This window comes from Camarhynchus parvulus, chromosome 21, assembly GCF_901933205.1.
Source record: "Camarhynchus parvulus chromosome 21, STF_HiC, whole genome shotgun sequence".
Lineage (NCBI taxonomy): Eukaryota > Metazoa > Chordata > Aves > Passeriformes > Thraupidae > Camarhynchus > Camarhynchus parvulus.
The window spans coordinates 2433157-2445448 of record NC_044591.1 but is presented as its reverse complement, the minus strand read 5'-3'; the positions used below and the strand labels follow the sequence as shown (position 1 = coordinate 2445448).

Sequence of the window (12292 nt, the reverse complement as noted above, 5' to 3'; positions counted from 1 at the left end):
TCTGGAGTCATCATTTTTCCGATTCATCAAGGCAAACTCAGCAGATCCAGCTTAGAATTAGACAGGAGAAAGGAATGAGGTTAAAGTTACATTTTTTTTTTATGTAAGAGGGAGAAGAAGGTGCTACAGCTGCTCTGCAATTGCAAGTCTGGTTTGTGTGCCTTTTAACATTTTCACCAAGGGCAACTCAGTCCACTGAGTTTTTGATTACCTTGGACCACTTGAGTGTAAAATGTTGGTGTGTTTGATAGTCAAACAAGGGCATGAGAGGGACATGAACCAGGGCATTTCCAAGCTCCTTCTTGGTGGAGTGGATCAAACACTGACTTACAGACCTCTTACAATGAAGCTCTAGTTAAGAGTCAGTAATGGCGTCTTTGTGATTCCAGGGTATCAGAAGAGGCTGGAAAACATCTTGAGGTGTTGGCAGTGTTGCCTTCACAGACAAGGCCACATGTTCATCAGCTGAACACTGAGATTTTCTTCCTCTGGGCTCATACTGGGACTGATACTCAGGTGACATTTGGGTGCCAAAGATGCATTTCTTTGCACCCAAATTTCTTTTTGCATGCAGGGGTAGAAGATATTCTGTATTGTCTCTGCGTTGGAGAAGTTCTGATTTGTCATGTTCATCCTCTGCTGGAATGTGAATCCAAGTGTGCTGAGCATAAGGCCCTGAGCATTAGTGACCTAGGGAGGACTGAGTGCCTGGGCCTTTCCTGTCTCCCCTACCTTTGAAGCCCTTTGGGAAGATGCTGCAAGCTGCACTGTTCATTTTTCCGTTCATTGAATTCAGGTAAATGGAGCCCAGAGGATGATAGGGCCAAACTGTTGTGACAATACCGAGAGAACTTTGTGGAGCTCCTGACAGACACCCAGGTGCTGCTGCAGGACATCTCTGCTGCATGGAGCCTGGCGCCTGCAGAGAGAGATATGAACAGGCTCCTACACTTGTGCAAGCAGATACAGAGTTTTCATCCCCATCTGGGGGGAAATACTGGAATTCCTAAGGACTTGATTTACTACCTGCCATTCTGGGTTTCGGGCAGTCTTCCAGCAGGACTTGGTTTAATGATTCCTTAGTATTCTGTAGTGGTAGTGAGGCAGGCTAATGTATATGAAGCTGAAGATTAGCAACTAAGAGTGGCTGATTTGGGCTCTGAGGAGAGATACTTGTTCACAGCAAGCTGAGGGAATGGCTGATGTGTTTAGGTTCTAAGTGGTCCCCACTTCAGTTGCACTGTGAGCCAGGTCTGCAGCAGGTAGGACCAAGGATAGGCTGGGTCTGGGCGAGCCTCAGTCATGCCCTTTCAAGTCAGAATATTCTATACTTCTAGGGGATTCTGTGTCTGAGTGTGATGCAGGAGGCAGGTGGATGGGGTCCCTGTTAATGCCTCCCTAAGGGTCTCTCCAAGGTGATGGAGCAGGTTGTGAGTAGGAGGTGGTGGTTTTACCTGCCTTGTGTTGGCAGTGCTGCAGCAGCAGTCCTTGTCTGTCTCTGCTGTTTGGCAGCTGCTGATGACTGTGCAGGAATTTGCATCCCCGAAACTGTTCATGAAGGATATCTAGAAACAACCCAGCTCAGAATTTTTCTTCCTCACAAGTGTCCTCCGGCTCTTTCCCTGAGTTTCTCCTGCTAACTCCTCATCCCTCCCTGGCCAGTAACCTCTTTTCTTCCAGTGGCTCTCAACACCCATGTCCTTGGTGAAACAGTTATAGCTGGAAAAGCACTTTGGAAAACACAGCTGCTTTGCTTGTGGCTCTGTGCATGCAGATTTTATAATGAGCAAAACTTTGAGAGCTGGCCACCATTCTGTGGTAACAGTTAGCTGGAGGCACATCAGTTTGAGAGCCCAGGGCTCATCGGAGATCTCTATGTAGCCACCATCCTGTCCTCCCCATAGCCTTGGCTTTCAGTTTTCCTGCTTTAAAACCTAAACCGTGCTTGTACCTCTAAATTGTTGTCAAACTCTTACACAGGAGTAGTCAGTTTTGTGGTGTCTGCAGCAGAGCCTGACTTTGTGTGCTGGCCCTGTGGGCACAGAGCTGGGGTTCACCTGCAGCCAGGCGCCTCCATCTGAACTCCCCCATCCCCTCTGTGTTCTGACTGGCTAAACCAGCACCTCTGATCTCCGGTGCATCCAGCCAATTTTCATGTGGCTGTCCTGAGATGAGGCAAATTGTGCCTAGGAATGCCTGTTCTCTGCAGAAGTTAGAATCTCTATAACTAGGGAGAGAAGAAATCCTGACTTTTGGGGGAACCATGCCTTGCCTTTTCAAGTTGTCACTGTCTATTTCAGCAACGTACCTTAGAAAACCTGATCTTCTTGCCTGAAGTAGGACAAGCAGTGAGAAGGGAGGTCTGCAAGGACCTCATGCTGGATGTCAGTGCTGCAATTAATACAACCAAAATTTGAATGTGGTACTTGGTGTTTTCTATGCCATGAAGAAGTCACTTCTGTTAACAGCTCAGCTTCAGGTTCTTCTTGGGTTTGTGTTCATAATACCTTTGCTTTTTATTTTCACCTTCAGTGGCTATCAGTGAGAACACAGCCTTGAGATCATCCTACGGCATGGCAAGCTGATCTTCAAGCCATCCAGCAAAGAGGGGACCTGAAGGGCTTGGCTTTGGGGTAGGCAGGGCTCAGAGAAGCAGTGAAAGAGGTATGATGGGATGTTCTCATAGCAGGCATGATTGAGGCTCAAAGGGTGGGCAGGTCCTAATGTGCCCTGAGATCAAGGGTCATTGCTTAAGTTGGGAAGCCATCCAAAGTTGGAAGTGCCCCTTTGCTGAAGTGAGAGTGTGCCGGATATTTTATTGGGTGTTTTATAAAAATGAGGGCCTACAGGAAGGCTGGGGAGGGACCTTTTGTAGGAGCAAGCAATGACAAGACCAGGCCAAATGGCCTTAAGCTGACAGAAGGCAGATTCAGATTAGATATGTGGAGGAAAGGTCATGACAGAGCACACTCGTCTAGTGCAAAGATGACCATGACAATGCAGTTTGTAGTCCCAGACTATTTTCTGAGTTAATTTTCTTAGAAAGTTTTAATTTAGTCTTGCTTTGTATGCGCTTTAAAGATAAATGCCTCCCTGTGAGGGTCTGACAGCAGTAGGACAATGTTACCTGCTATACTAGTTTGGCAAAGTTGTGGACAATACACATGCAGATAGCAATTTGTTAACTCCAGAACAAATGCAGAGCAATAACCACATGTGAGTCCTGTCCTGAGCTGTGGGAGGCTTTCCAGCTGAGCCCAATTGTAACTTTGCATCCATCATTTGAAAGAAAAATTCTTAACTGAATTTGGTGCTTTAATGACAAGGATACCAGAGGGTCATGAAGGTAATTGCAGGTGTGTATTCTCCTGGAAAGGATGCAAATGTGACTTGCTTATTCTGTTTGCTTACATATATTTTCATCTGTTTCCCAGACTATCAAGATTATTTGGACTGCAAAGTCCTCTAGGATGTGCACAGTGTGGTTTTTAGCCAAGTACAGGCCCAATCCATTCCTATTTTCTCATGATGCCAGAGCTGCTTAGCTGACAAGCAGTGTGGAAATGCCATCAGATTGGTGGGGAGTTAGAGGAAAAGCAGTTTGCTGTTAATGTGTCGGGGGTTTTTAGGGATAGAAGGTTTGATTACTTCATATGCAAATTTGGGTCAAGGCTGTTGGTCTTTATGAATGAACACAAGCCTCATGGCTTTGACACTTGTCATTGTTTCATGTGTGGCAGGGACAGGCAAAGCCTCTCCCCCATGTGCTGGGGGCAGGTCAGCCTCTGAACCCTGGGCTTGTTGGCCTGCCTATGGTCTTGAGCAGTGAGGAAATGCTGCTGGGGTGGAAGGTAGGAGTGCGTGACTGGGAGCAGGGCACAGGTAGAAGAAACCAAGAATCTCTATTATACAAGCAACATGATGCACCGTCCCCAGGCAAGTGCAAAGGAGAGCTGCTTCATTGCAAAAATCAGGCCTTTTTAAGCAGTTAGAACATTATCGGTTACATTCCATTGAAGTATAATAAATATAATTCAACCAACCACCATAAACCACGATGTGAGCACATAATGATTGTGTGCTTGTTTTTCTACCTCCAATTCAGCTGAGTCACTTTCCCATAGCCCCCTTCTGCTTAGCCAAAGTAGCAGGCCTGAGCCATGATTCTACAAGGGTAACAAAGCCCTTATTTCATAAGGTTTTACCTATATTCAACACACGATGACTGCTGTAGTTGTAGGGCTTGGAGGATGACAGCACATGCTCCACTCCCATACCTTGCCTCAGTGGTCTCCTGAGAGAGGTCCTACGCTGCAAATCCAATATTCATTCCCAGTTCAGATCTACATTATCTCTTATAGCTGTAGCAAGAGCTGCCACCAATCCAGCTGGCATTTTCACCTGGTCATGGCTTTGATTTCTAGAGAAAGGGTGATTCTTTCTTATCTGCCATTGATTCTGTCACCTTCTGATGCTGCAGGCACTTGTCCCACTCCCCCTGACTCTGTGTGTCCATGGGATGGGCCAGGGCTGATGCCCTGATGACTCTGGAGCAGATGAGCCAACAATTCATGTGTCTGTGAATGTGCAGCCTGAGTGAACTCCTGGACACCTCGGCGTGTGTTGCAGAGGGGCCTGGGGAGTCAGTGTGACTGCTCTGGCAGCTGCTGCTTCTCTGGCAGCAATATCAAAGAGAGCAGACTGCTGCCACTGAGTGGCTTTTCAGGGCTTCAAGCCAAGTTTGAGATGAAATCAAGCAAGATGCATCATCAAAAACAAAAGCCTTGGAAAATGTTATTTACTTGGCAAAAACTTCTATTCTAGATGAAGTGTCCAGAGGAGGATTGTCAGATAGCAGCTTCTTTCTGGCATCCTACAGATCTTTGCACTGAATTTCCATATCTTCATTTCAAGGCCAGGCCAGTCTACTCAGCTCTGACATCACCACTTACCAGGGCCACATATTGCAAGTGACTTTATGGAACTTGCAGCTTTTGGCATGAGATATAAGTGATAACTGCAGGCTTCATGTCAGGGAGGTGTGAGCTTCCTATTATAAAACAGGAACTGAGGAGACCTTACATTTCTGGGAATGTATCTGCTGCATGGAGATCCATTCCATTTGCACATCCACAGGAAAACAACAGTTTTTGCATCTCTACTGCAAAAAAAACCTCAAAACTTTCTAGTAATTAAGTTAGGTAAACCAAAGCACTTGGAAGGCACAGAGCATCCCTGTGGAAGAAACTGCATCCATCTCCAACCATGCTCAGCACTGCAAGTAATGGATTGGTTTCTTTGGTGGAGGTACAACATGGAATCTCTTGGCTTCTCCTTTGAACCCTGCTGTAGTCAGAGCACTGTCATTCTTGGCAGCTGGTGTATGCAAGGGCAGGGTTTGGCTCTTTCAGCCAACTCCATAACCTCCTCCCTAGCCTTCTGCTTTTCAGGGCTCTCTACAGTCATTTAGGAGATCATATCTGTCAAGATTGGTCTTACTCTCAAATATCAGAAATGTGTCAAGAGCTCTATAAAAAAGGCTTTTCCTCTACATGGCCTTGTTTAAAAAAAAAAAGACATCTACCATCTCACTGGTAGATCGAAAAATCATTCTTCACTTAGGTCAGAAAAACTGACAGGGGTGGTTGAAAGGATGTGGAAAGAAATATTAGAGGTCACGAGTCAAAGTGACTTTGACAGAACAGAACAGACTGGAAACCAGTTTTCCAGTCTGCTGTTCTCCCTTGATGTGTTTGCAGATTATGGATCACCACTTGGTGTCTTCAGGTTTCCAAGTCCATTGAAATATGTCGTCTGGTCTTTAGTTGGTTGGAAATCTGGGGCAGTGGTGCTGTGCGAGGGGACACTGTGCTGAGCTCTTCCCATAGTGAGGAAGGCAAAGATGAAGTTTTTCAAGCACAGGCTGAGTTTTCCTGTACAGTGGCAAAAGGAGAAGTCTCTGCCAGTTTCCACGGCGACACAGTTCCGGGTTCTCATTATAGTAAAGAAGACAAATGTATCTGTTTGTATTTTGATTTCTCCCATACATAGATTTCCTGTGGGTCTTTTTGGTAGATTGAGATCCTGGGTGAATTTTCCAGCCTGTGCTTTTTGAGGTGATGGTGTTAGAGGGACTCGGGAAGGCATTTGTTCTTTCTAAGAAATGAACATAATGAGAGGTTTAAAATACCTCAGGGCCCTGAGCAGAGGACTCAAAAGGGTCATAGCAAGATTATCTGTTCCTTTTCAAAGGGATTGTGTTTGTGAAGTGTTTCTGAGATTTCTTGTAATTAAGGGCTGGATATCCACTCTTAGTGGCAGATTTTGACAGTGTCATACCTGAGGCTCAGGTCTGCAAACATGGCTGTAACTTCATGCGTCTGAGCAGGAGGCAAATGCTTGAAAGCAAGAGTTTGAGAAACAAGCTTTTAGGAGAATCTGGCCCTGGTTCTTGGCATCTCATGCAGACCCTTGCATGTGTGGTGGAGAAATTCAAGGATCAGTCTTTATGTTTCTAACCATGCATGGCCAGAACCACTTCTGGGCAGAGCTGTGTGTCACCATTGTGATGGGACAACATGTCTGATGTGTGTCTGCTGCATCTGAGCAGGGAAAACTATGTAGGAGCATTCAGGAGCTGGGAGACTGAAGGGCAGATACTCAGCCCTACTGGTCACCACCAAAACAGTAATTGCATAGGTCTCTTGATTGAGGGAAGAGGGCAGAAACCTGGAATCAGGAGGTGGAAGGTGAACAGTGAATCCCAGTTTGAAGTTCTGGACAAAGATAAGGACAAAGCAGGAGGTGCCAGTGCCAAAGAAGCAAAGGAATCCCAAGACAAAGCTTCTTCCAAGAAGAGTTTTGTCTGCAAAGCCTATTGCAAAGCCTGTGATAAGGTCTTTCACTTCTACTGCAGCCTGAAGGTGCACATGAAATGCTGTCAGGTCACCGGAGGAAAGCAGATCCAGCATAAAGAGTGTGGCAAGGTCAAGTCGACAAAGAATGAGCTGGAGAAGCATCAGCTGGAGGTCTACGGGATGGTGGGGATGACCAAGAAGAAAAAGAAGAAGAAGAGGCTCCCCATGGCATGTGACATCTGGAAGAGAGTTTGCTCATGCCTCAGGCAGGGTTGCTGGGAGCAGGGGTGTTTAGATGGAAGTTTGGACAATATGGTAAAGTAATAGTCTGAAATCTTGTCCTCTTCCTCCTTTCAGCTCTTAGTGAGAGAAACGTGTGAGAAACATGTGCTCCATAAGTGAGAAACACAGCTCAGCTCATTTTTCCTCCCCTACTGAGCACAACCACTTTCTGACTAGTTCTTCCCTAATTGGTTTTCCACATAGCTCATCAAGGAAAAGTAGGGCTACTGGCAAATTTGAAAGTCTCCAAAAATAACGAAGCTGTTCCAGTTCCTGGCCGCTTTAGCAGGATGTGTGTGAGGAACCAAATCTCTTTGCCCTTCCTGGGGCAGCTCACAATGTTGTGGCAGACCTCCACATTGCTGCAAGTGAACAAGAATTCACACCAAAAGGAGATCTGCAGTGAATGAGACAAGGATCAGGGATTCAGCTGTATTCAGCTCATCAGGGACAATGGAGAAACAGAGTGAGGTGTTAGCACTTTTCCAGTGGGAGGACAAGCAGGTCTTGTACCTGCTGAGCACAACCCCCTGTTCTGTTGCTTTCCACATGGCTTCTGGCTGTCATTCTGTCCCTGCAACAGAATCATAGAATGTCAGAGGGGGTTGGGTTGAAAAGGACCTTAAAGCTCATCTTGTTCCACTCCCTGCCACGGGCAGGGACACCATCCACTAGCCCAGGTTGCTCCAAGCCTCATCCAGCCTGGTTTTGGACATTTCCAGGGGTGGGGCAGTCACAGGTTCTCTGGGCACCCTGTGCCAGGGCCTCACCACCATCCCAGCGAAGAATTCCTTCCCAATATCCCATCTAAACCTGCTTTCTTTCGGTTTAAAGCAACAGCTTTGGATGGTAACCATGATTTGATCCTTGTCATTGCAGCAGTTGTCAGGGCTATGTTATCACAACAAGACCCACCACTCTGATGTCTTTGCAGCTCAGAATCACTGCTCCTCCAAGTTCTCCTCCCTGCGGTGCAGCTGCTGTGACAAAACCTTCACCAGCACTGCTGCTCACCAAAAGCACATCAAGGCAGAGCACACAGGTAAGAACCCATTGTAAGTGATATAGTGACTACTTGGAAAGAGAGAATCACAGAATCATTTAGGTTGAAAAAGCTCTCCAGGATCTAGTCCAACCATTAAGCCAACACTGCCATGTTCACCAGCAAACCCTGTCCCCAAGTGCCACATCCACACGTTTTTGAATGCTTCCAGGGATGGTAACTCCACCATTGCCCTGGGCAGTTTGTTCCAATGCCAGACCATGCTTTTCATGAAGAAATTTTCCCTGATCACAGAATATGCTGAGTTGGAAGGGACCCACAAGGATCACTGAGTCCAGTTTCCTACCGCTGCACAGCACCATCTCCAAGAGCGTCCGAGGGTATTTTCCAAATGCTTCTTGATCACTGTCAGGTTTGGTGCTGGAACCATTTCTTTGGGGAGCCTGTTCCAGTGCCCAACTACTTTCTGGGTGAAAAGTCTGTTTCCTGATATCCAACCTAAATCTCCCCTGACACAGCTTCAGGCCATTCCCTCAAGTCCTGTCACTGGTCACCACAGAGAAGAGATCAGTATCTGCCCCTCCTCTTCCATTCATGAGGAAGTGGTAGATGTGATGAGGTCTGACCTCAGTCTCCTCCAGGCTGAACAGACCAAGTGCTCTCAGCAGCTCCTTACACAGCTTCTGCTCAAGGCCCTCCACCATTGCCATGGCCCTCCTTTGGACACACTCTAATAGTTATCTTTCTTACTTTGTGGTGCCCAAATCTGCTCCAGCACTCGAGGTGAGGCTGCCCCACTGCAGAGCACAGCAGGACAATCCCCTCCCTTGCCTGACTGGCCATGCTCTCCCTGATGTCCCCCAGCACACGGGTGGCCCTCCTGGCTGCCAGGGCACTGCTGACTCAGATCCAGCTGGCCATTGACCAGGACACCAGGTCCCTTCCTGCAGCTGCTCTCCAGCCTCTTGTTGCCTGGTCCACCCACACACCCAGGGCTGCCCCATCCCCAGTAAAGGATCTGGCACTTTCTCTTGTTAAACTTCACACGGTTGGTGATGGCCCAGTCCTCTATTTTGTTGAGGTCTCTCTGCAGGGCCTCCCTGCCTTTGAGGGAGGCAACAGCTCTTCCCAGTTTTGTATCTTCTGTGAACTTGCCTCATATTCCTTCCAGTCCTATCTCCAAGTCATTTGTGAAAATGTGGAAGAGTACAGAGCCTGATTCTCCCCTGGTGCTATTTGTGACCATTTCCTCTTGTCCCATCACTTGTTATGTGGTATAAGAGACCAATGCAGTTATAACTCTGATAGCACAAGGCTGTACATCCTGTTTTCCTGCAAGTCACAGTAGATTCTTGTGAACTGTAGTAGTCTCTTCTGGCTCTTGCATCTTGCTCAGCATCTCATCTCAGCATCTTGCAGCTTGCTTGCTCTTGGCTGCTCCACTGAGGATGCTCCTCATGCCTGTGTGCAGGTGTGGCGATGAAATACTAGAGAGCTGTGGTCCAGAAGGCCTCTTGTAAAAGATCCTGAGAGCATGTTTTTGTGTTCTTGGCTTTGTTTGCAGATGTGAAGTTCTGTGAGTGTGAGTCATGCATGGAACTGTTCCCCATGCTGGCTCTCCTGCAGGTTCAGTGAAGTGCAGGCACTCAGGTCTGTCACTTTTGCTGCTGTTCAGGTTGCCTGTTGAACAATGATGGTTCCTCTTGGTGATGTCTGAAATGTAAAGAGCAGGGTGAAGGAAGAGGGACATGGTAAGGAAAAAGTGTGAAGAAACAGAAAGTAAGGATGAAATGGAAAAACACTGGGTGAGGCTGGGACATGTTAAGCTTTTGGACCTACTGGAATCATGGCAAGTTATGGATTTGATTGTTACACTAGAGAAGAGAGCTAAGTGTAGGTGAGGACAAACAGCATGAGGAGATGATGGATGGAACCCCAAGCACTGGGTTTGTCTACACAGCTGGTGGGAGACTAAAGAAAAAGGGAGTGTAGCACTAGAAAGATGAGAGACAAACCTGGGCTTGGGGACACCATGTCAAGAACCCTTTGAATCATAGAATTGTAGAATGGTTTGGGTTGGAAGGGACTTCAGAAATCATCCAGTTCCATGCTTTGGCAAGTTTGCAAGCTGTAAGGGCAGAGTGAACTGGCAGACCAGGCTATGACAGATGGTGGGTCCCCACGGCAGAGCATGGGATAGCAGGAGAGAATACAAATCGGGAAACATTGGAGGGGGCAGCCAACAGCAGCCTAGAGAGTGAGGAAGAAGACCTAGAAAAAGCTCTCTCTGAAAGTGGAGAACCGCTGAGTTGAGTAATGATTTTGGAATAGCTGGATCAGGAGATGCAAGCTAGGCCAGCAAGGAACAGTGCTGGATGGTATGAGGGAGCAGGAAGAAAGGATTCCTGTGAGCAGGGTCAGCTACAGTTGCAGGTAAACCAGCTGGGCTTCTTAATGCAGGTGCTGCAGGGAGCCAAATGAACCCAAGCAGCCATAAACTGATGGCCGGAAGAGAGATACTAGCACATGCCAGTTCCTCCTGGGTTTCAGCCCTGTGTGCCCTGGCCATTGCAGCTCCCTGTGCTCTCAGGCTGGCGCTGGTTGTCCCAGGCCACACTCAGACAGTGCTTCTCCCACAGCTTCCCAACTGTTGTGCTGCTTGTATTGCTTCATGGCCTTCCGCACCCTGGGGCCCTGCAGAGCCACGTCACCAGCCAGCACTTCACACAGAAGATAGCACCTTCATGGGTGAGCTCTTCCCCTCCCAGGGCAAGCTGGAAGGGCACCTCAGCACTGAGCATCCCAAGATGACCTTCTTCCAAGCCCAGATTGTGCAGATAAGGACTGCTCTGTGTCACATTGTTCACCCATCCTTCTCTCCTACGCTCTTATTCTTCCCAAATCCACTCTGTGGGCCCTGTTGCCCCTTCTGCTCCTTGATTTCCCATTCTTGGAGGGGTCTGTGATGCAAACCCCAGCCCACAGTACTCTGGGATTTCTGTGCTGGCATGAAGCAGGTTTGCTGGAGGGAAAGCTGGTCAGTACTTTAAGGAGCTGCGGAGGAGGATTGGCAGTGTGTGTGGAGGTGCCTGGTTACTCAGGGGTTATTAACACCTCGATGATGCCCTGTGACACAGCAGCTGTTTTGTTGGAGGCCCAGTGCTAGGTTTGAACCCAGCCTCATCCTCTTCAATATCTCATCCATCAGTCAAGAAGAGTTCCTTGGATGAGGGAGTCCATTGTGCAAGATTCCCTGGGTTGGCATTCCTCCAGTGGATAATCACAGAATGTTTACTGTCTACAATTGCTTGTGGAGCTAAATTATTTTAATTTGTGGAGAGAAATATTTAAATTACTCTCCTGTCTTCTTTTGCATCATTGGTGTGTGTAGTTTGATGTTTCCTGTTAGTCTCATGGCTGTTGTAATTGCAGAAGCTGTAGTGTGAAGCTAAATGTTATTACCTGAGCTGAGGCTGGGAAGCAGCAAAGGGATCCAGGGGAAAGTGGTGCTGAACATGTCTGACTCTTGGGTCATCTTGCTTCTACACAGGTGACTCAGACATCAGAGCAAGGAGCAGCAGAGCACATAATCTCTTTTGATGATGCCAAACTTGTGGCATTGCCCAAATCCCAAGTGAGACAAACTGGCTCTGAGGTGATGGCTGTGGAGAATTTGTTTGATAATAGTCACTCTGATGTGTGAAGAAATCAAGTGAGGGACAGGGGAGGTTGCCTGTGCCTGGCGCCTGGTATCCACTAGGCTTGTTCAGGAGCTCAGTGTGCTGCTTCACCTGGGAGATTTGGGGCTTCTTTGGGAAAGCAATCCCAGGCATGTAGAAGCACAGCATGACCACGGACCGGGGAGGTTCACAGACATTTACTGCCTGAGAAGTCTCCCTGCAGTCAGCCACTGGTAGAACACTCATCTCCTCCAACACATGAGAAATAAAGCAGCAGAGGAAAAGATGAGAATCAAGTGTGATCCTCCACTGCTGTGAAAGGAGAGCAGAGGACTGGTACAGGATAAAGGAAACAAAAAAAAAAAAAACCTGTTCTGAGAATTTAGGTTGGAGATTTTTATGGCTGAATCAGCGATGTGCTCACAGGTATCTTCTGCAAGGTATAAGGACTGCTTTGTTCCTTCTGCTCT

The 12292-nt window shown here is 47.5% G+C and overlaps 1 protein-coding gene across 1 annotated transcript in view; it reads left to right on the top strand.

Moving 5' to 3' along the window:
• ZBTB40 (zinc finger and BTB domain containing 40) overlaps positions 1-12054 on the top strand; it is a 40075-nt gene extending 28021 nt beyond the window's left edge. The window contains 15 exon segments of the mRNA XM_030964038.1: positions 797-955; positions 1439-1603; positions 2547-2585; positions 2588-2664; positions 3741-3777; positions 6700-7096; positions 7098-7128; positions 8019-8181; positions 9707-9769; positions 9772-9792; positions 10782-10808; positions 10811-10870; positions 10873-10988; positions 11693-11826; positions 11828-12054. Coding sequence (XP_030819898.1) covers positions 797-955; positions 1439-1603; positions 2547-2585; positions 2588-2664; positions 3741-3777; positions 6700-7096; positions 7098-7128; positions 8019-8181; positions 9707-9769; positions 9772-9792; positions 10782-10808; positions 10811-10870; positions 10873-10988; positions 11693-11826; positions 11828-11858 — 1520 coding nt within the window. The 3' untranslated portion in view covers positions 11859-12054.
• The last annotated feature ends 238 nt before the right edge of the window (positions 12055-12292 follow it).